Source organism: Capra hircus, chromosome 10 (assembly GCF_001704415.2).
Source record: "Capra hircus breed San Clemente chromosome 10, ASM170441v1, whole genome shotgun sequence".
Lineage (NCBI taxonomy): Eukaryota > Metazoa > Chordata > Mammalia > Artiodactyla > Bovidae > Capra > Capra hircus.
In genome coordinates, this window is record NC_030817.1 from 91,932,178 (window position 1) to 91,955,340 (window position 23,163).

General features: G+C 37.3%; 1 protein-coding gene across 1 annotated transcript in view; it reads left to right on the forward strand.

Annotated features, from left to right (window-relative positions):
• AP3B1 (adaptor related protein complex 3 beta 1 subunit) overlaps positions 1-23,163 on the forward strand; it is a 242,213-nt gene that overhangs the window by 68,549 nt on the left and 150,501 nt on the right. The window contains exon 7 of the mRNA XM_018053686.1: positions 144-326. Within this exon, the coding sequence (XP_017909175.1) occupies positions 144-326 (183 nt within the window). The remainder of the gene's footprint in view (positions 1-143; positions 327-23,163) is intronic.

The window sequence follows — 23,163 nt, forward strand, 5'->3', positions numbered from 1 at the left end:
TATTCAAACATGAGTATTTTATTAGTCAAGTGTCTGAATAAATACTGATTGCCATAATACTGATTGCGTCTCTGTAATGCCTGAGTAGAATCTTTGATGTAGGAAAACGTTTTTTAATGAGTTACTATTTCTTTCTTTTCTAGTTGGTGGCTGGCAGTGTTGTCATGGCATTTGAAGAAGTTTGCCCAGATAGAATAGATCTCATTCACAAGAATTACCGCAAACTATGTAATTTACTAGTTGATGTAGAAGAGTGGGGACAGGTTGTGATAATCCACATGCTAACTCGATATGCTCGTACACAGTTTGTCAGTCCTTGGAAAGAGGTAAGTGTTGAATAATCTTATACTTACCCAGTATACTGAGAAAATGGATGCGGTTTCTAAAATGTGTACAAAGATTTAAGAGTAGGAAAATATAAAAATCTGGCATGTTTAAGGAGGACTAATTTTTTTCACGTTCCTTTGGAAAGCAGAAAACCAGTATAAATGCATCGATAATTGTTCATTGTTTTGGCTCTGACTGATGCATGATTAATGACATAGTGAATAAACTTTTGGTATGAGGCCTGGCAAGAGGCCCTTGTTGGGAACAGCAGCTCGGTAAAATGTTGGCAGTGACATTGCCAAATCATGGATTTTTTTGGTTGTTAGTGTCATACCTTTGAGACCCAACTATTCCAGGCATTCACTTGTAAAAAGTAGATAATGTGATTCTAACATATGTGAATTTATACCAAAGATAATTTCACACCTTTACAGGTAATTGTGAACTCAACTACTTTTTCCTAGTTTTATATTTCTAGAATGTTTGTTTTACTTTTTTTCACTTAAGCTGGTAGAACTTTAGTAAAATTAATAATTAAATATACCCTAACAGTGAGGTTGTTTTCTTTGTGCCGATGAACTTTAGAAGCATACCTTACTTTTTTTATTACATTAACAAGTTAGAAAACCTTACTACATAGTTTGCAATAGAGATCTCAGTGTATATGTAAGATTTAAGGGTAAACTATAACTTGTTTAAAGAAATCACTAAATATTATAAAATAGCACTTGCATTCATTCTGTACTTAATGATATTTCTTTGTCTTTTTAAAAAGCAGTATTACAGATTTTAAAAACAGAATGGAAAGTAAAAGACCAGATTACCAACCAATTATGTCACAGTGGTTTTTACACAAGCTTATGAATAGGCTTTGTGGAATGTTCAGTACTAATTGCTTTTGTTAATTAGAAATAATATTAAAGTGAGAGAAAAACATATAAAAGGGAAAAATGTTCATAATTCTTGCTTTAGGTGATATATCTAGTTTTCAGATATTTAAGAAGCATAAGTATTTAAAATATTTATCAGTGTTTTCTGCATTTACCAAGTATTGTTACTGTTAAAAAGTATTTAAGTTTTTAAAAAATATATCTTTAACCAGAAGGCTACTTGTAATATTGACTTCATCTTAATTTTAATATTTAAAAGGTGATTAGGTTATTCTACTTAAAATTCAAAAGAGATTTTAATCTATTCATACGTAAACATCTAATGTCACATACAGCTCTTAGATTGATGAAATTTTAGCTTTGAACAAAGTAAAATTTTGAAGGCAGTTTTGCTGGATTAAGCAGCATGTCCATGCTGCAAGTGTCTTGACCCTTTCCTGTCAGTGGTAACTTGGAAGAGAGATTTTTTTGTTGCTAATAGCTATAGCTATCTCTTTTATTTCAGCCAGTCACTTTCCAGAATGCTCTTCATATATTTTTTTTCCTGTTGCGTAAGATTATAGGTTATTTTATCTTATTTAGCTATTGTCACCATTTAAAATTTTTTAATTTTAATTTCCTGTAATCATCAAATCATTTTCAGTAACTGTATGTATCATTATGTAGAATCTAGAATTTTAAAAAATGTATTTTTCTTACCTTCTAAAAATAGATTTTCAAATATCTCTTTTTGTAATTGTCTGTGTTTCTATTCCTTGAATTTTATTTTATTTTAGGTAAAGTTAGTTGTTAAAGCTGTTCACAAAGCCCAACAGTTAAAATCTACGCTGCCATGTATATTTACTCTTTTGACAGATAATTTTAGAAATTGATACTGTAGTGCATTCTTTGTGTTTTCATGTGTAACTCTGTGAACATCAATTTTTACAAACATGAGATGAAGTCTGATCGTTGTTCTGGGTGCACTGGAATTGGACTACCTCATTTCTTTGCCACTTCTTTGCAGTCTGACGTTGGCATTCTAAATTCTGTAGGTTAGTTGAAATATTTTGTAGTTGCCAGCTCTGCAGCTCTGTCCTCAGGAAGACTGCTTCGGGAGCAACCACAGGGGTTGTAGGGGAGGGTGGGCAGTGCTACTCCTGGGAATCCTGCCACCATTCCAAATGGAGCAGCTTCACCTTTGCTTACCTTTCATAGGCAGCTATGTGTATGATTTCCTTTGAGAAAGGCTCCTTGGCTTGAGAAATGGAAAGAAAGAAAACCACTTAAATAGAACATTTGTAAGGGTATAGCTACCTACAATCATATGTAGTTTTTAAAATTATAGAAGCAGTCGAAGCACATGGTGAAATAAAAATCGGTCTTTCCATAATTTGTTCCTTTATATATGTTTGCTCGTGACTTCTAAAATACTTTTTTAACTCATTTTAATAAGTTTCTGACTGTTTGAAAGTCCATGAACTGTAGCCCACCAGGCTCCCCTGTCCATAGAATTCTCCAGACAAGAACTCTGGAGTGGGTTGCCATTCTCTTCTCCAGGGGATCTTCCTGACCCAGGGATCGAACCCGGGTCTCCTGAATTGGAGGCAGATTCTATACTGTCTAAGCCACCAGGGAAGCCCTGTTCTAGTCAAAGGTAATTTTGAAGCCCCCTCCCCAATCCTTAGTGCTCAAACATTACAATTAGCTAACAACCATAATTAACTTTACTTTTCAAAGAGAAAAATTATGTTTCTCATTGAATTCTTTAAAACATTTGTTTGTGTTCATATGCTTGAAGGGTAGCAAAAAATTTTTTTTGTTTGTTTTAAGGAATTGAAAATTAGAAGTACCTTCTGAGATGGACTGATGTACATGCTATTTTGTTAGTAAGTCCTCAAATGAACACATCATATACAAACAAGCTTCTTCAGGGGCAGAAGCGATTTTTAATTTAGTTTATTTGCATCATTATAGATCAGTATTTAGGCTGTTTATATGTAAATGTATGATTTGCGGAACAATTAAGTGTTGACAAAGTAGATTGCAGTCATATCAATTGCAGTGCATTTTCCATAATTTTTCTAACTGACATCTTTGATGATAAATAGTGGATGCCAAGTCAAAGCCGATTATACAGTGCACTAGGAATTCATGGGGCTGTCAGGGAGAAGACCGATTGACTTTAAATTTACATATTAATGAGAAGATTTGTTAAGAGGGTGCTTGACTATAGAAAATAACAGCATATTTATAGGGCACGACATTTTATAAATACAGCTGATGCAGGAAAATGGAAATTAAACCTTTTAGGTTAATAAATTCAAGGGACTGCTAAAATGCATATTTGCATTTTTATTTTCTTAAATTTACCTTACTCTTTACAGTCCAAGTGGCTGCTTTTTTTTTTTTTTTAATTCTAGGTCAACTTTGTATAATTTTCAAGGATATAAAATTACTTAAATATCTTCTTTGTAGCATTCAAGCTTATTGTAGGAGAATAGTGAAAGTATAAATGATATAAGTCTCTGACTAAAATTGCTTTTGTAGAAGTAATAGATTTTAAAAAATAAATGTTATAAAGCACCAAGTAAATTTTAACAGTGATTTAAAAAAAAAAATATTTGTGGCATTAGTTACAGACTGAAGTGAATCTCATGTCACTGGGCCTGATAAGAATGTCTTTAATTTTGTGAATTTAAAGTTGAACTTTCTTTAGGAGATGATGATGGTTTTTGCAATAATTATCAAAATATTTTACTTCGCTAGTTTAGAACTTAAAATTCTGTTGTTCACAGTTACTTTTTAGTATATGATTCCAGATAATAAATTCTGGTGGAAATACATATTCCAGTTTGAAATTCGAGGTGGTAATTCTACTTTTCTGCCTCCCATTATGTCTGTACTTTAGTTGTAAAACCTTACATAGCTGTAAGAAAGTTCCAAGTTTACAGTTATGTTTAAAATATTTTTAAGATAGGTTTCTTAAGTTTTTCAAGGGTAACTATAAAATAAGAACTCATCAGAACACAAAGTTCATGTACATACTTCTTGTTTAGCAATTTTCTGCAAGTATGAAGGTATTTGGGGGAAAAATTCAAAACTCCACATCTAGCTTCTGTTTTAGAGGAACCTGAGTGTTAGAGATTATTTTTTAAACTTTCTTTACAGGTTAATTTTCTTTGTAAAATAAATTTTGTATTTTGTTTTACTAGTGGGCTGTATTTGAATCTTACTTGGTATCCTGTGGATTTTTTAAAAAACAAAAGCTTGAAGACTTGGGGTAGAATCCATGCTTTACAACACTCTTTTAAAAGTTTTTTGCTCACTCTTTCAGACAACTATTGAGGAAGGAAAGGTTCAGTGTGCAGTTTAATGGGAAACTGTGGACCACGTGCTGATATTGAAATGAGGTCTCTGTCTCTCCCTTCATTGGTTATGGAGCATTTATCTTAAAGATTACTTTTTATTGTTGTTGTTTATAGTTTATTTTTGTTTGGCTTTTTTTTTTTTTTTTAAATTGGTTTTGCCATACAGTGACATGAATCCACCACGGGTGTACATGCGTTCCCAAACATGAACCCCCCTCCCTTTGTTTGGCTTTTTAAACGTACATACTTTCTTTTCTAAAAAAGCATTTAAAATTGTATTCAAGCAACATGTGTATGGTTAAAAGAGTACTGCAAGGCTTACAAGAAACAGCATTTTCCTATCCCACTTTTTCCCATGCCTGTATCAGCTATTTCAAATTCTTTTAGGCCTTTTCATATTTGTGTGCATTTAACTTTCTCCATTTCTAAGTTATATATATACCTATATATATATGGTGCTATGTAGCTATATAGATACATATATGTAGCTATGGTGCTACATAGCACCATATATATATGTATTATATGTAAAGATATATATAGTGTATATATTATATATCATGCATATATATTATATATAATATAAAGATATATATCATGTATATACATTAAGTGTATCTTTACATATAATTCATATATGTGGTGCCAGGATACAAAATGAGCACAATTTCTGGTAGTTTGAATATTCTTTGGCACTCCCTTCTGGAATTGAAATTACCTAGTTTATCATGTCACTATTACAAAGCACACCACATTCTCCATCAGAAAATTAAATCGTCTCCAAATATTATTGTATATGCAGTTATTGAGATTCTACCAGTTGCCTACCAAATATCAACTCCCCAGCTTCACTTTCTAAATAAAAGAATCCTGATTTTTGTTCAGAGTAGCAATATATCCAGTTAAAATAACCAGCTTCCTCTCAAACTCCTTTGGAGTCAAGAAATGGCTGTATGAACCAGTTGGAGAAATTGAAATAGTTGTGGAGATATTTTGGCTGAGATTCTAGGAAAGCCATTGTTTTCCTGGCAGACTTATTTGATGTATTTATTTTACCCCTTGCCTTTTTTTCATTGTTTCTTCTTGGAATGTATGCATGATGAATACAAGTACAGCAGCCATTTGGCAGGCGTGAAGATGAAGCCACACTCTGGAATTTTGAAAATAAAGAAAGTTTTCAGTATGGGTAACTTGATATTTCTGTTACATATAGCTGAACACATTCTAGTCAGTACTGTTGTCACATATCTAGTATTCCAATAACTCCATACCCTTCCAGGAGATGTCCTGGAGGCTCTGCATCCTCCTGTTCTAATCCGGTTGCTTCCTAGTCTTGCTACACAGCTGTTTTTCTGGAACTTGATTTCTTCTCTCTTCTGTGTTAAATCCTCTATTTCTTAGGCCTTCTTGTCTGTACTGTCTTCTTCTTTGGTCTTCCGGAACGGAGCACGATGGGTAGATGAGAGATAAAATTTCAAGATTTTGCAGTATTGCTGTCACACTTGATATTTTGACTGGACTCTTGGGTCAGTCTTCTCTTATGTCTTCTATGTTTGAAATGTCTTGCTACTTTTACACTTCTTGGCCAGATGTAACACTGTCGGATCACATGTTCTGAGAGCTCTGTAGTCACAGATTTTTCTTTTCTGCAGGTAACTCTATTTTTTCTTGTCTGTTTGTTTGAATCCTCAAAAAGATGTTTTTTTGCTTGTTTATTTTTTCTTAAAATATTTAGAGGATTAGCAAGGTTGCATCTTCGGTGTGGATCATTCTATATGCTCTGTATATTCACTTCTTCCTATATTTTAGGGAATTGTCTTTTTATGTTTCAGTTGTTTAATTTGATGGTCAAACTTCTTTTCCTACTCCTTGTCAATTTGATGCTTCAGGAATACAAATTTTTCTATTTTATAATCTTTTGTCTGCTATCTATCACCTCTATAAATAATTGCTTTAATGTTTGCCTTTTTATTTGCATTCATGCATCTCCAGTATTTTGTGTGAGTGTTAGTAATTTGATTTTCAGTGACCTGAAAGTCTGTTACTTAAAATTTTTTCTAAATTTGGTAATGATATTGCTTTCGTTTTTAAGTTTACTCAGGTTTCACTCTTTCCTTTATTCTGTGATTTGAATATGTGAGGTATTTTGTTTGTTTTGAGTTCACATTCTTACTAACTTGCTAAAGAATTTCTTTTGATATATGGAGAACGTTTTTACAGAATAATTTATCTTTTACACTTTTTTCCTTTTGTGCCATGAATGTATTGCATGGTAATTATGCTCTTCTCCTGTTGCAGCTACGTGGGAAGTGCTGTTACAGACATTTTGTTGATTCTGATATAGTGTGACTTCTTCATTCTGTCCCACCATATCCAAAGACCATTTGTTTCTTCCTCTCAGTTTCAGTCTGACTGTGGGTTATTTTATTGTGTTCTCATTCAGTTCAGTCGCTCAGTTGTGTCTGACTCTTCGCAACCCCGTGAACCGCAGCATGCCAGGCCTCCCTGTCCATCACCAACTCCCGGAGTCCACGCAAACCCATGTCCATCGAGTCAGTGATGCCATCCAACTATCTCATCCTCTGTCGTCCCCTTTTCCTCCTGCCCTCAATCTTTCCCAGCATCAGAGTCTTTTCAAATGAGTCATCTCCTCGCATCAGGTGGCAAAAGTATTGGAGTTTCAGCTTCAACATCAGTCCTACCAATGAACACCCAGGACTGATCTCCTTTAGGAGGGACTGGTTGGATCTCCTTGCAGTCCAAGGGACTCTCAAGAGTCTTCTCCAACACCACAGTTCAAAAGCATCAGTTCTTCTGTGCTCAGCTTTTATAGTCCTACTCTCACATCCATACATGACTACTGGAAAAACCATAGCCTTGACTAGATGCACCTTTGTTGACAAAGTAATGTCTCTGCTTTTTAATATGCTGTTTAGGTTGGTCATAATTTTCCTTCCAGGGAGTAAGCGTCTTTTAATTTAATGGCTGCAATCACCATCTGCAGTGATTTTGGAGACCCGAAAGATAAAGTCAGCCACTGTTGCCACTGTTTCCCCATCTGTTGCCGTAAAGTGATGGGACTGGATGCCATGACCTTAGTTTTCTGAGTGTTGAGCTTTAAGCCAACTTTTTCACTCTCCACTTTCACTTTCATCAAGAGGCTTTTAGTTCTTCTTCACTTTCTGCCATAAGGGTGGTATCATCTGCATATCTGAGGTTATAGATATTTCTCCCAGCAATTTTGATTCCAGCTTGTGCTTCATCCAGCCCAGTGTTTTTCATGATGTACTCTGCATATAAGTTAAGTAAGTAGGGTGACAATATACAGCCTTGATGTACTCCTTTTCCTATTTGGAACTAGTCTGTTGTTCTATGTCCAGTTCTAACTGTTGCTCCCTTGACCTGCATACAGGTTTCTCAGGAGGCAGGTCAGGTGGCCTGGTATTCCCATCTCTTGAAGAATTTTCCAGAGTTTATTGTGATCTACACAAAGGCTTTGGCATAGTCAATAAAGCAGAAATAGATGTTTTTCTGGAACTCTCTTGGTTTTTCAATGATCCAGTGGATGTTGGCAATTTGATCTCTGGTTCCTCTGCCTTTTCTAAAACCAGCTTGAACATCTGGAAGTTCATGGTTCACATATTGCTGAAGCCTGGCTTGGGGAATTTGGGGAATTACTTTACTAGCATGTGAGATGAGTGCAATTGTGTGGTAGTTTGAGCATTCTTTGGCATTGCCTTTCTTTGGGATTAGAATGAAAACTGACCCTTTCCAGTCCTGTGGCCATTGCTCAGTTTTCCAAGTTTGCTGGCATATTGAGTACAGGACTTTCACAGCATCATCTTTCAGGATTTGAAACAGCTCAACTGCAATTCCATCACCTCCGCTAGCTTTGTTCATAGTGATGCTTCCTAAGGCCCACTTGACTTCACATTCCAGGACGTCTGGCTCTAGGTGAGTGATCACACCATTGTGGTTATCTGGGTCGTGAAGATCTTTTTTGTACAGTTCTGTGTATTCTTGCCACCTCTTCTTAATATCTTCTGCTTCTGTTAGGTCCATACCATTTCTGTCCTTTTTCGAGCCCATCTTTGCATGAAATGTTCCTTTGGTATCTCTAATTTTCTTGAAGAAATCTCTATTCTTTTCCATTCTATTGTTTTCCTCTATTTCTTTGCATTGATCGCTAAGGAAGGTTTTCTTATCTCTCCTTGCTATTCTTTGAAACCCTGCATTCAAATGGGTATATCTTTCCTTTTCTCCTTTGCCTTTCGCTTCCCTTCTTTTCACAGCTATTTGTAAGGCCTCCTCAGACAGCCATTTTGCTTTTTTGCATTTCTATTTCTTGGGATGGTCTTGATCTCTGTCTCCGGTACAATGTCACGAACCTCTGTCCATAGTTCTTCAGGCACTGTCTGTCAGATCTAGTCCCTTAAATCTATTTCTCACTTCCACTGTATGAATCAGAAGGGATTATTACTTATTATTGTGTGCTTATTACTGTAGCATAAAGGATTATGCCTTATTCTTCTTTGTTTTTATAGCCTTATGGCATTTTGGGAAAGGAATAACTTGTGAGATAATAAATTCAGTCCCAACAGAGATTAATGTCATTTTTAGGAAAATTGAGCACTTATTTTGGAACTTTCTTAAGTGACCTATACTATCATTGATAACACCCAGTATATTCCTTTTAAGAAATGCTCTTAGCCTGTAAGTTGTTCTTGTTATTATTGTTCAACCCAAGAATTCTGCTGTCCAATACAGTCATTACTAGCTATATGTGGCTGTTTAAATTAACTGAAATTGAAAATCACTTCCTCAGTTGCACTGGACTCACATCAAGTGTTCAGTAGTCATGTGAGGCTGGTGCCTACTATATTCAATAGTGTAATAGAAAATGTTTCCTTTATCACAGAAGTTTCTATTGGACAGTATTATTGGACTGTTCTATTGGACAGTATTAGTTCTTTTAGGGAGTGCTGGGTTTACTGTTTACCTTCCCACCTGCTGCTTCTTACCGCTTACTTCCACTATGAATCTCCCTCGTGACCTTACGTCACCCTCAGTAGGACGAAAAGATAAGAAAAACCCCTCAGTTTTCTTCTGTCCAGATTGAGAGGCAAGGGTCCTTACTGAACAGTCTCAAGAAGTGAAGAATGTATTTTTGTAGGGTCTTGTCTTTTTAAAAAACTTTTAAAAAAGTTTATGCCAGTAGTTTGTGACCCTCTTCTTGTTTCTTTCTACTGACTGATTTTTTTTTTAGTTTTAATATTTTTCCCTCATATTATTTGTATTCGGGAAAAGTCTATTTTCTGTCTTTCTCTCACCATATTTACCTTGGAGCCCCCAAATGTTGACATTATTAAAAGTATTTTATGACTTGGAACGTGTACTAGTAATAAATGAGTTTTAGGAAGAGAGATGCAAAGGTTAAAACATTAAGAAATGTGAGTCATTCTCCTGCCCTTTTCTGATGTCTGTCCTTTTCTCACTGTGCTTTTCTCCTTGACATTCTGTCATGGATATTTATATCACTGTTTTTTCTTGACCCTATGCCCCATTTGTTTCCTGTTTTTTTATTTTTCTTGTTAATCTTATTTATTTTCTCTGTGTTAGTCTTATTACTCTACCATAAAGGATTAATATTGAATTTATCTTCTAACAATCCTGTTATTTATAATTTTCAGTGTTGTGATTTTGCTGCTTAGTAGTTTTGCATATTCATCGCATAGAAAATTATGGTTTTGTGTAATCTAATAATGTGGTAATTTTAAGCAGTCCATTTTACTCTATTCTATTTTTCATTTAGCTGATATCCCCTGGTGGCTCAGATGATAGAGTCTGCTTTCAGTGCAGGAGACATGGGTTTGATCCCTCAATCGAGAAGATTCCATAGAGAAGGGAATGGCTGCCCACTCTGGTATTCTTGCCTGGGAAATCCCATGGGCAGAGGAGCCTGACAGGCTACAGTCCATGAGGTTGCAAAGAGTCGGACACAACTGAGCAACTAACACTTAACATACAAACTTTAAGTTTCTGATACATATCTTAAAATTACTGCAGTTCTCCTGGAAATTGCAAGCCTTCAGTACACTACAGAGTTCCAAAATGGTCATGTCAGACAGATTCTGCTGGTGTGTTGTTGTCTAGATGGTATAGAGAATGTGGCAACCTATGGCCATACCACCCTGAACGCGCCCGATCTCCTCTGATCTTGGAAGCTAAGCAGGGTCGGGCCTGGTTAGTACTTGGATGGGAGAACGTGGCAGACGCTGTTGATTGTCTCCAGCAGACACTCCTATTCAAAAGCACGTCCTTGCAGACAGATTTCCTGCAGGGACTTAGCGCTGTGTCTTTGTAGAAGCCATGTTGCTTCCTAGCCCAAGCTAATCTAGTTAATGTTAAATACATTCCCTTTGTAGGTGATGAGCTTAGGAATGGGCATGCAACACAGTTCTGGCCAACGTGAAGTAATTTGAAATGTGAGAAAAGTGGGGTATGGAGGGGTGTATGAGAAACGTTTAATAGAGAAAGCATGAAGACGTCTGACCTGAGGCTGAGATGTAACTCCGTGGACTTAATGCTTTTAATTTCTGCTGATGGAATACCTTGATGCCGGGGTCCAGCCCCGGTGGATCCAGGGTGATTCGAAGGTGGGGACGGAGTCGGCGTCTCTGGAAATGACTTATTTAATTACAGATAGAAAGGGATTAGAAGATTAGCGGAGAAAAAGAGGCTGAATAACTTGGTTCACATGGGATACCAATCACCACCTACGCAGGCCGCAGGCGTCTTCCCGTTCTCCAGAAGGAGAGGTGGCACTGAGGCCCCCCCGGTCCAATCTTAGAAGCCCAGGCAAAATTAGTAGGCTTGGCGGGTACCCATGTACCAGATGGGAATTCGGCCAGAAAATAGTAGGAGAGAAAAAAGGGGGCTGAATAACTTGGTTTACGTGGGATACCAATAAAATTCCAAGACAAGGAATTTGCACCATCTACGTTGGGCCACCGGTGCCACTTGAATATCGGAAGGTGCCCCTCCTTGGGCTCCTTCTCGCGTGGTCTTGAAAACCGGGGCGAATAAGTAGACTTGGAGGGCACCCACGCTCCAGATGGGAATTCAGCCCGAAAAATGGGGAGCAGAAAAGAACGACATGAGGGAATCAGTCTTTCCGGAAAACTGATCCGATTTCTTTATTTTTGGGTTTGCTTATATACCTTTTGTTACACATAGGGATGAATACAGAATCATGCGGGGGTCAGCAGTCCTGACCTTTATCAATATCAGGTGCTTCACATAAATGTATAAAAAAAGGTCTTAGGGATATTACATCATCTTCTGGCCATGAATGAGACCTGCTGACATTTTCTGATCCTTTCTTTCTGATAACCAAAAAACTTATTTCTTCCAAGGGTGTTTTTTCTTAAACCAGGCACCACCCTCCAAATAAAGTTACATTCCTATAGGGTGAGGGTGTAGTGAGTTACAATCAAGAAAGGAATTTATTTAACCCAAGGTTAACATGATTAGTCTTAAAGGTTAATACTTATTTCTCCTATATGCTTAAAGGTTAATACTCATTTCTCCTATATGTTAGTTATATTCATTATAAGAGTAGGGAACATGGAGATTTAGCAGCAAACATCAGCCCAACAAATGAAAATCCTTTCACCAATGCTCCCCTTAAGATCTATTTAGTCTTAAGATATGATAAAGTTGCATTCTTACATAGCAAGGACACAGTGATTTATAACAAAGTACAGTGATCTATTGCAAAAGAGAAAATCCATTAACTCAGAAAGTCTAGTATCGCTAACATCAAAAACTACTATATTTCCTTTGCTATATTCCAAATACATTGATTAGTATATTCCCAGGTGCCCAAGGATATGGAGGCCTGGCAGCAATCATTGACTCAACAAGAAGAAAAAGCCCTATGCTAATTAAGACTCTCAAAATACTCCAGAACTCTCTCTGCTGTTTATGGTTAAGAGGTAGTAAACAATCATGTGGCAGGAGTATGGATAATCCCGTCACACAAGCTAGTCTGTCAGCAGAGAGGTTTGACCTGAGACATCCTTGTCCCACCCAGAGCAGGGAATTAGCAGCAATTATTGACACAACAAATGAAGAACCCTTCACCAATATAATTCCTAACCAACACACTATACCAATAATTTCTAACTCCCCAAAATAATTTGCCTTTAGCAAGTCTAAAACATTTCATGCCTCTCAGGTTGGGAGGCTGTAAATAATCACATGTGGCCGGACAAACATATACAGGTGGGCTAGATAACCTTCAGAGGAGTCGGCAAGCTGAAACACTCTTGTCACGCCCAAGAATTTTTATTGCCTTGGAGCTGCACATTTACTCCTTCTCCGAGAGAAACGGTTATGGGGGAGAGCCCCCCGTAAAGTCAGAGGTGTAGGTGAGAGCATAAAACAGACTCTGGTTTTGGGGTTAGATGCTCGGGAACAGGGGGTTTCCTGAGGCTTGATCACGCCTTTGCGTATGCCAAGCCTCCTTCCTCATGACCTTTGCCATGGGCGGAATTCCTCACGCTGGCCCCCGGCACCTTGATCAGATTAACTCTCTGGAAAATTATTTTGAAAACCAGCAGCTAAAGGCACTATCAGATGATCAAAAGTAGGCAAAACTAGAGTGGATTCTACATGGGAAGGACTGAAGTTTCAGGGTGTGAGTTTGCAGAATTTGCCTCAGAGTACTTCCCAATCCCATGTAATAATGGAAAAGTCACAGTCTTACTTACTTAGGTGTTAGAGAACAGACTTCAAGGTTGGCAGAATACCTGAAAAGTCTGGAGAAAATTCCAGAAAGGTGTGGGAATGACAGGATGGTGCACGCTTGGAAATACATGTAAACACCATCCAAATCATTAGCTGACCAACTCTACACGTGTGAGAAAGACTCCAATGGGTGTAGCAAAAAAAAAGAAGTGGTAATTGGATGATAAGAAAAGGAAAAAACTAAATAGAGATTTCACTTGCTGGCCACATTAGGATAGACAGAGTTTGGAGTTTGAAACTAGTAAAGTGCCTGCTATAACAAACTTCAATACATGTGAGAGGAATGCAACATGTGGAAGAATTTATGGTGTGTAGTTGGTAATATTCAGAATACAATTTGAAAAAGTCAGCAGACATGAGAAACAAAAATATAGCTAATACTCAAGAGAAAAAGTAGGCAACAGAAACATAATCATCAAGAAGAGGTCATTACCAGACAAATAATGCAGTTACTACATTTATTTTATTTATATATACACACACACAGCAAAAATATTAAAAGGCAAGATAGTTACATTGAGTGAACAAAGGAGCAATCTTAACAGGATAAAGACCCTATAAGAAAGAAATAAATGGAAATTCTAGTGCTGAAAAACACAATGGTTAAATGAAAAAGGAGCTAGATAGATTTAACAGCCAGGAAAAGGCTGTAAAAATGTTGAGAAACCTGAAGATAGATTAATAGAAATTATTCATTCTGAAGAACCAAGAGAAACAAATGAAGAAAAGTGAACAGTCTCAGGGCCGTGTGAACAACATGGAATGAAATCCTTGTAATTAAAATCCCTTTATTTAGGAAAGAATGAATGGAATAGAAGTAATACCTGAAGAAATAAAAGCGAAAAAAATTTCAAGTTTAAAGGTGAAAAAAACAAGTGTACCCATCCAGGAAACACATCAAATTCCCAGGCAAAAGAAATAAAAAGGTATACCTTTGTACATCATAGTCAAACTTCTGAAATCAAAGGAAAAGAGAAAAACGTGCAAGCAGACGGAGATTAAACAATGTATTATATACAGAGAAACAGTTATGACTGACTGCTGATAAACAATGGAGTCTAAGAAACAATGGAATATCTTTACATTGTTGAGAGAAAAATCTGTCAACAAAGATTTCTATATTGAGCAAAAGCATTCTTCAAAAATAAAGATGGAATGAAGACATTTTCAGATGAACTAAACTGAAAAATTCATACATAGGAGAACTGTATTGTAAGTGATACTGCAAGAAGTTGTTTTGGTTGAAGATAAATGATAATCAGTGATGTATACATGTGTTTACATCCATCTATCTGGCTTCTCAGGTAGCCCAGTGGTAAGGAATTTGCCTGCCAATGCAGAAAACACAGGAGATGCAGGTTTGATCCCTGGGTTGGGAAGATCCCCTGGAGGAACAAATGGCAAACCACTCCAGTTTTCTTGCCTAGAAAATCCAATGGACAGAGGAGCCTGGTGGCCTGTAGTCCGTGTGGTTGCAGAGTTGGATATGACTTAGGACTTACCGACTGAACACACGCACGTGGGAGTGAATATGTGAGGAGTCATGATTAATTTTACCTAAGTTGGGTTTAATTTTATTTTGTAGTGTATGATTGAGTGAGAACCACTCGAAAAGGCATTCTGCACCAAAAACTTCATCTTATTTCTCTGGTCATGAGATTGAGACTGGTTAGTTTTCAGATGACTGGGGCCGCTCTTTCTCATGTCTTAGAACTCAGGTTGAACATCAGCTTGTGTCATGAGTACATCTTACTGCAGAGTAACATGGGGAAATGCCTTATGTAGATTCTTCAGATTTTTCAGTGACAAGATATGGAAACCAGTACATTTGAAAACGCATCTCTTAAGTACCGGCGCTGAATGTGTCGTCATGAAAAATGAGAAGTGTTGTGGGCGATTGAGTGCTCTGGATTTTCAGACTGACTCAAGTCAAAGTTACTGGGCACAGATGTTTCTGTAATTGTGATGTATTGGGGGGTGTTCAGTGTTCGAGGATTCTCAAACCCATACTTCCACCTGTGGTGTAGTGGTTGCTGGGCTGTGGTATAAAGACATATAAAGTGAAGAGCAGAGCAGTTACCTCAAGGAAGGAAAAAATATTTCAAACCAGTATATATGTTTTCTGTTGTTTTATATAGACCTAATTTGAGGAGAAAGAGACTACTTTTTTTTTTGAGAAAAATATTAAACTTAAAAATGACAGACTTTAAAAAAGAAAGCAAATGTGTGCCATTCATACTGCATAGTTTACTGAAGCATTTATGATACTGCCAGTCACCTCCTCACTCTAGTCTTGTCAGGGAACTCTGACCCACTGCGAGCATGGTGCCCCTCCAGTATGCTGTGGTGTCTATGGACTGAATGTTTATGTCCTTCAAAATCCACGTGTTGAAATCCTTAACTCCCAGTGTGATGTATTTTTCGGTGAGGACTTTGGGAAGGAATTAGATTTCAGTCAAGTTGTGAGTGTGGGGTTCTCATCATGGGAATAGTGCCCTTCTAAGAAGAGGCATTGGAGAGCGTGCCTCCTTTCTCTTTCTCTGCCCGTGTGAAGATATAGTGAGAAGGCAACCAACTGCTATCTAGGAAGTGGATTCTCACCAGAAAACTGTGAAAAATAAATGTCTGTTGTTTAAGCTACACAGTCTGTGGTATTTTGTTAAAGTAGCTCAAGCTTGCTGTTATGAGTGAGTATCGCATGGCATGACAGTGCCCTGATATATTCCCCTGTAGCTTTTAAGCATTATGTAGTAGTCTTGTGTCCACGGTAGAGTGCAGTCATTGTATTGTTTTGGTTTAGATCTTAAGTTGGTGCTAGCGCTGAGGGTCTGACACGACTGAGTGACTTCACTTTCACTTTTCACTTTTATGCATTGGAGAAGGAAATGGCAACCCACTCCAGTGTTCTTGCCTGGAGAATCCCAGGGACGAAGGAGCCTGATGGGCTGCTGTCTCTGGGGTCGCACAGAGTTGGACGCGACTGAAGCTACTTAGCAACAGCAGCAGCCCCCTGCGGCCTGCTTGGAATTCAGAAGACAAGTAGGTATACTCAGTGTCTCTTTCTTGGCTACTGCCAACACCATGGTAATTAAAGAAAGAGATGGCAGGAATAATGATAATATTTGTAAACTGTGCCTTTCCAGAAATATGCTTTATGAAATAAAAGGTAATTTTTTTGGACTTCATAAAGCTTATATTTAATGTAACCAGCATTTCTCTTACTGAAAGTCAATGTTCTAGAGCTTGATGAAAAGTTAATTTTATTTTGATTTTTATATTAGCATTTGGGGTGGTCAGTACATATGAATGGAGAGAGACCTACTTTCATATGAAACAAGATATATTAAACTCATTGATTCTTTTAAAAGATTTGTTTTAAATTTATTTTTAAACCAGTCTTAGGTTCATAGCAAAATAGGGTGAAAAATGCAAGGAGTTCCTTTATATTCCCTATGCCTGCCTACCTCCCTGTCGACATCTTTCTCCACAGTAGTAGTACATTTATTGCAATTGATGAACATTGCAATTGTTAATACATCACTAACACCTGAAGTCCACCACTTACATTAAGGCTTGCTCATGTTGTCCCTTCTGTTGGTTTTGACAAATGTATAATGACCTGACCCCACCATTGTGATATTTTATAAAATAATTTCACTGTTCTAAAAATTCTCTGTATTCTGCTTATTTATTCCTCTTTCTGCTACAAATCCTGGCAATCATTTTTTTTTAATTGCCTCCATAGTTTTCCTTTGTCAGAGTATCATTTGGTTAGAATCATCCACTCTGTAGCCTTCCTGGATTGACTACCTTGAATAGTAATATGAGTTTAAGGATGCTCTGTGTCTTTTCATGTCTCTGTTAGCTCATTTCTCTTTAGGACCAAATAATATTCCATTATCTAGATGCCCCAGAGTTTATTCATCCATTTCCCTGCTGAAGGATATCTCGCTTGCCTCTGTAAATTGGCAGTTACGGGTAAGGCTGTGCCGATTTCTGTGTCAGCTTGTTCTGGCATAAACCAAGGACTCTGATTACTTATATGTGTGTGTGCTTAGTCGCTCAGTCTTGTCTGACTTTGCCGCCCTGTGGACTGTGGCTTGCCAGGTGCCTCTGTCCATGGGGATTCTCCAGGCAGGAGTAGTGGAGTGTGTTGCCATGCCCTCCTCCAGAGAATCTTCCCAACCCAGGGATCGAACCCAGGTCTCCCACATTGCAGGCATATTCTTTACCATCTGAGCTACCAGGGAAAGCCCCTGATTACTCAACCATTTGATAATATTATATATAATTTTGTAAGAAGCTGCCGGATTTTCTTTAATAGTGGCAGTACTGTTTTGTGTTCCCACTGGCAGTGAATGAGAACTTCTTTTGCTTTTAGTGTTGTCAGTATCCTGGATTTTGGCCATTCTGACAAATGTGCACTGCTGCTGCTGCTGCTGCTGCTGCTGAGTCGCTTCAGTCGTGTCTGACTCTGTGCAACCCCATAGACGGCAGCCCACCAGGCTCCGCTGTCCCTGGGATTCTCCAGGCAAGAACACTGGAGTGGGTTGCCATTACCTTCTCCAGTGCATGAAAGTGAAGTCACTGAATCGTGTCCAACTCTCGGCGACCCCATGGACTGCAGCCTACCAGGCTCCTCTGTCCATGGGGTTTTCCAGGCAAGAGTACTGGAGTGGGGTGCCATTGCCTTCTCCGAATGTGCACTAGTATGTTGTTTTAATTTGCATTTCCCTAATTAGATGTAATGTAATGTTGAACATCTTTTCAGAAGCTTGAAAGTGAAAACTGAAAGTCGCTCAGTTGTGTCTGACTCTTTGCAACCCCATGGACTATAATCCATGGAATTCTCCAGGCCAGAATACTGGAGTGGGTAGCCTTTCCCTTCTCAGGGTATCTTCCTGACACAAAGATTGAACCCAGGTCTCCCACATTGCAGGCGGATTCTTTACCAGCTGAGCCACAAGGGAAGCCCAAGAATACTGGAATGGGTAGCCTATCCCTTCTCCAGCGGATCTTTCCAAATCTATATATCTTCCTAAAAATATGTATCTTTTTTGGTGAGTTACCTGTTCAGATCCTTTGCCCATTTTTTAATTGAGTTGTTAGCTTTCTCATAGTTGAGTTTGTATATTTTGGATAACAGCCCTTTACCAGATATATCTTTTCCAAATATTTTTCCAGCTCTCTGGCTTGTCTTATCTTTGTCTTGACAGCTTTTACAAAGCAGACAGTTTTTATTTTAATGAAGTTCAGTCTGTCAGTTATTTCTTTCATGGATTGTGCCTTTGGTGGTGTTATCTAAAAGTCATCACTATACCAAGGTCATCTAGATTTTCTCCTACGTTACATTCTGGAATTTTATGGCTTGCTGTTCCTCATTTGTCTCTAATCCTTTTTGAGTGAATTTTTATAAATGCTGTAGGTCTGTGTCTAGATTGATTATTTTTTGCATGTTGATGTTCACCACCATTTGTTGAAGACCATTTCTTTTCTACTGTATTACCTTTGCTCCTTTGTCACAAGTCAGTTAACTATATATATTCATGCAGGCCTTTTTTGAAATTCCCTGTTCTGTTCCATTAATCTCTTTGTCTGTTCTTTCATTAGTACCACACTATCTTGGTTTTCATTACTGTAGCTTTATAGTTTGATCTTGAGTCAGACTCACTGTATAAATGTTAAATTATTGAAAAATTTAAGCATGCACAAAGATAGGGCCAACAGTCTAACGAATCCTCACGTATACATCATTTAGCCACAGCAGTCATCAACTCATGGCTACTCTCACTTTAACTCAAGCCTCTTCCCACTTCTGTCCCAAATTTTATATACAATTCAAGATATTATATAATTTCACCCATATCTATTCAGAATGTATTTCTAACACACTGTCTTTAAAGAAACTACAAAGCTGTCTCTATTTTCCAAGTAAGGAATTTAACGTTTTTTTTGGTTCAGTTGAGTGTGTACTTTTTTAGAAAGATGGAGAAGGTTGTCTATTGTATATCATTTCATTTTCTACATGTATGGATACTTTAATGGTAGAAAAATCTTTATTTATAAATAAAATTTTTTATACCCATGAGTTTCATCACAAAGATTTTATATATTTGTGTCCTTGTTATTTCCAGAGTTCCTTTTTGAGCCATTCAATACTTTTCCGTAGGAGCCATGTTTGCTTCTGTATAGGCTGTTTGAGATGCACGTCATCTCAGGATATTCCAAGAATATGGATCCTGCCATGGAATTGTATTTTAAGCCTGTAGTACTCAGTCATTATTAGCATAATTATTGTTAGAAATCCTTCTGTAAGGAAGACTTGCCTTTTCTCCCCCATTTATTTATTTATTTATTTATTTATTAGTCATTTATTTTCCTAAGTATGGATTCATAGATATTTATTTTATTCTTTGGGTTATGAACTGATAACATCATTATTTTGTTGCTAAAATGATCTAGATTTATTTTAACTGCCTTAGTTTTAGAACCAGCTGTGTTCCAAGGTGCAAAAGAGCAGGTTTTATAGTTCATTGCTGGTTTTTTACATCAGATTTCTGTTAAATGGTTCTCTTTGTAATAATCAGTAATTTATTGTTATAAAAAGTGAAGTTATTTCAATGATCATGAGGTTTAGAAAAATTGCCAACATAAGCCACTGTATAAAATGTTGTAATTAATACCCATTAAAGTCCCCATGTGTGATAATACCTCATTTCTCTAGCCTCAGTACAAACAATATATAATAGTTGATTTTTAAAAAGTTTTTTGATGCAAGCACTTCTAAAACAATTTTCTGTTTTCCTGCCCTTTGGTAGCAAATGAAAGATACAAGTTAACATTTTTTCTTTCTAAATTATACCATATTTTATCTGAGAATCAGGAGATCAGAAGGTTAAGATTATATGCATAATGTACTCTGAATGAGAACTTAGCATAATACCTAAAGGCTGCTATTACTAATACATAATACCTAATAACTGCTGTTGCAGCTTTGTAGGGAAGGCCTTTCTACTTAATTCTAAATTTATAGATGTTTTGTATGAATTAAAACCTCATGTGTGCATGCGTGCTAAGTTGCTTCAGTTGTGTCCGACTGTGACACTGTGGACTGCGGCCTGCCAGTCTCCTTTGTCCTTGGGCTTCTCCAGGAGGAATTCTGAAGTGGGTTGACATGCCCTCCTCCAAGGGATCTTCCCAACCCAGGGATCAAACCCACACCTCTTAAATCTCCTGCATTGGCAGTTGGGTTCTTTACCACTAGTGCCACCTGGGAAGCCCATGAATTGAAACTGCATAATGTTAATAGCTAGATAAAAATACACTAGAAGGTATTTTTTAAACTGTTTTAAAAAGTTAAGCAATTCCATTAGAAACAAAGTATTTCTAAAATATTTTTTTCAATGCACATGAAGATATATTAGAGTTAGTTCATCTGCTTTTTTCATATATGATGTACAATTAGTACTAAGTTGATATACTAAGTTGAGCAAATGGAAGTTTCTTTCTATAGATTTCAGGATCTTTGAAACCTTTTTTATCTATATTTACTTTCAAACAGACTAAGCATCCTTCTGATTGTATCTTGTTTACCTTACTTGTTTAGCCAAACAGCAACAGAAAATGTTTCTTGACAAGGTGAAAATAAAATTCTTTCCACCATACATTTAAAATGTTGATTAAGAATGATTATTTTGGAGTTGTTCTAAGTTATCTAAGATACAAAGTATGAGGCGTCACTTAATATCTTTGATTATCTGGGCTGTTTTCTCTGAGAGAGCATAAATCATCCTGAGTCTGATCTGTCCTGGTGGTTGCTGCAATTATGGCACTTTATGTCAAAGTTATGTAAAAAAGTGAATCTGACTTTTCTGTAAAAATAATACGAGGTTGAGAGACTTTCCTGGTGGTCCGCTGGTTTAGACACTGCGCTTCCAATGCAAGGAGCACTAATTTGATCCCTAGTCAGGAAACTAAGATGCCATGTATCTGCCAGTATGGCCAAAAAAGAATTAGTTTAAAAATAATAATACAGGTGAAAGTCACTCAGTCACGTCCAACTGTTTGCGACCCCATGGACTGTACGGACCATAGAATTCTCCAGGCCAAACTACTGGAGTGAGTAGCCTTTCCCTTCTCCAGACAGGGTTGAAATCCCCACCAAAAGACTCAGTCTTATCATTAATTCCTTGACTATATTGTCCATAGTTAGGTCTCAGTTCTTGAAAATTCGTGTCTAATAGCCTCATTTTTTAACTTCTCTCTTTATTGTCTTTGTTTTTTAAAACTTACATTCACATCATTGCTTTTTTCTTATATGCATATTTAGAAATAGGTAATGTATGGCATCCAGTCCCATCACTTCATGGGAAATAGATGGGGAAACAGTGGAAACAGTGTCAGACTTTACCTTTTTGTGCTCCAAAATCACTGTAGTGACTGCAGCCATGAAATTAAAAGACGCTTACTCCCTGGAAGAAAAGTTATGACCAACCTAGATAGCATATTGAAAAGCAGACATTACTTTGCCAACAAAGGTCCGTTTAGTCAAGGCTATGGTTTTTCCGTTGGTCATGTATGGATGAGAGAGTTGGACTGTGAAGAAAGCTGAACGCCGAAGAATTGATGCTTTTGAACTGTGGTGTTGGAGAAGACTCTTGAGAGTCCCTTGGACTGCAAGGAGATCCAACCAGTCCATTCTAAAGTGGAAGGAATGATGCTAAAGCTGAAACTCCAGTACTTTGGCCACCTCATGCGAAGAGTTGACTCATTGGAAAAGACTCTGATGCTGGGAGGGATTGGGGGCAGGAGGAGAAGGGGATGACAGAGGATGAGATGGCTGGATGGCATCACCGACTCCATGGACGTGACTTTGAGTGAACTCTGGGAGATGGTGATGGACAGGGAGGCTTGGCGTGCTGCAGTTCATGGGGTCGCAGAGTCAGACACGACTGAGCGACTGAACTGAACTGAATGTGTATGTGTCAGAAGCAAATGGCTTCATGAATTTTTGCAAACTGAAGACACTGATGTAACAAGTACTCAGATTAAGAAACAAATTATAAGTATTCACCAGAAGCCCCTAATTCCTCACTTTCCACTTAATATCCTGCTTTCCCTCTCAAATGGAAACAATATCCTGACCCTCAGTGACACTGCTTTTTCTTCCCCCTTTTTTGCCCTCTTTCCTTACTTTCTGAAAAATTGTTGAACTAGTTTTGAAGCTTTGGATGATTAGTTTTGGTTTGTTTGTGGATTATTACTTGATCAGGGCATCAGCAATCTGAGTTCATTCATTCACTTCAATTCTAGATTGACATGATTAAAATATGAGCTTCAGTTTTATGACCTTAACTCCCTAGGATATAGACTTTCAGGACTTAAAACCAGAGATTAAGGAGAGTTAGGGTTCTTGCTTTTTGGTGGATCCTGATCACCAGCTTTTGCTTCTGTAATTTTTGTGAATCTGCTAAAAGCTCTTTGGGCCTTTCAGATTTTTGTTACGTATATAACAACTCACGCTTTGGGTGGAGAAACAATTGCAGGTGTTCAACTGTTAGATTTCTAGGTTTACCACTACTTCTGGGTTTTGCCTGCATAATTCATCACTGTTCTTTTAGCTTTTCAGTGCCTTGAAACAGGTGTGTTTCATTTTTCTTTCCTAGCTCACTATAAGGTTTATCTCAAATTGCCTGTTATTAGAAGCAGAACTCTGTGATCTTATATTACCTGTTTTTAAAAAGTAATCTTTTAAGTGTTACTTTTAATGACATTTTGTCCTTGGG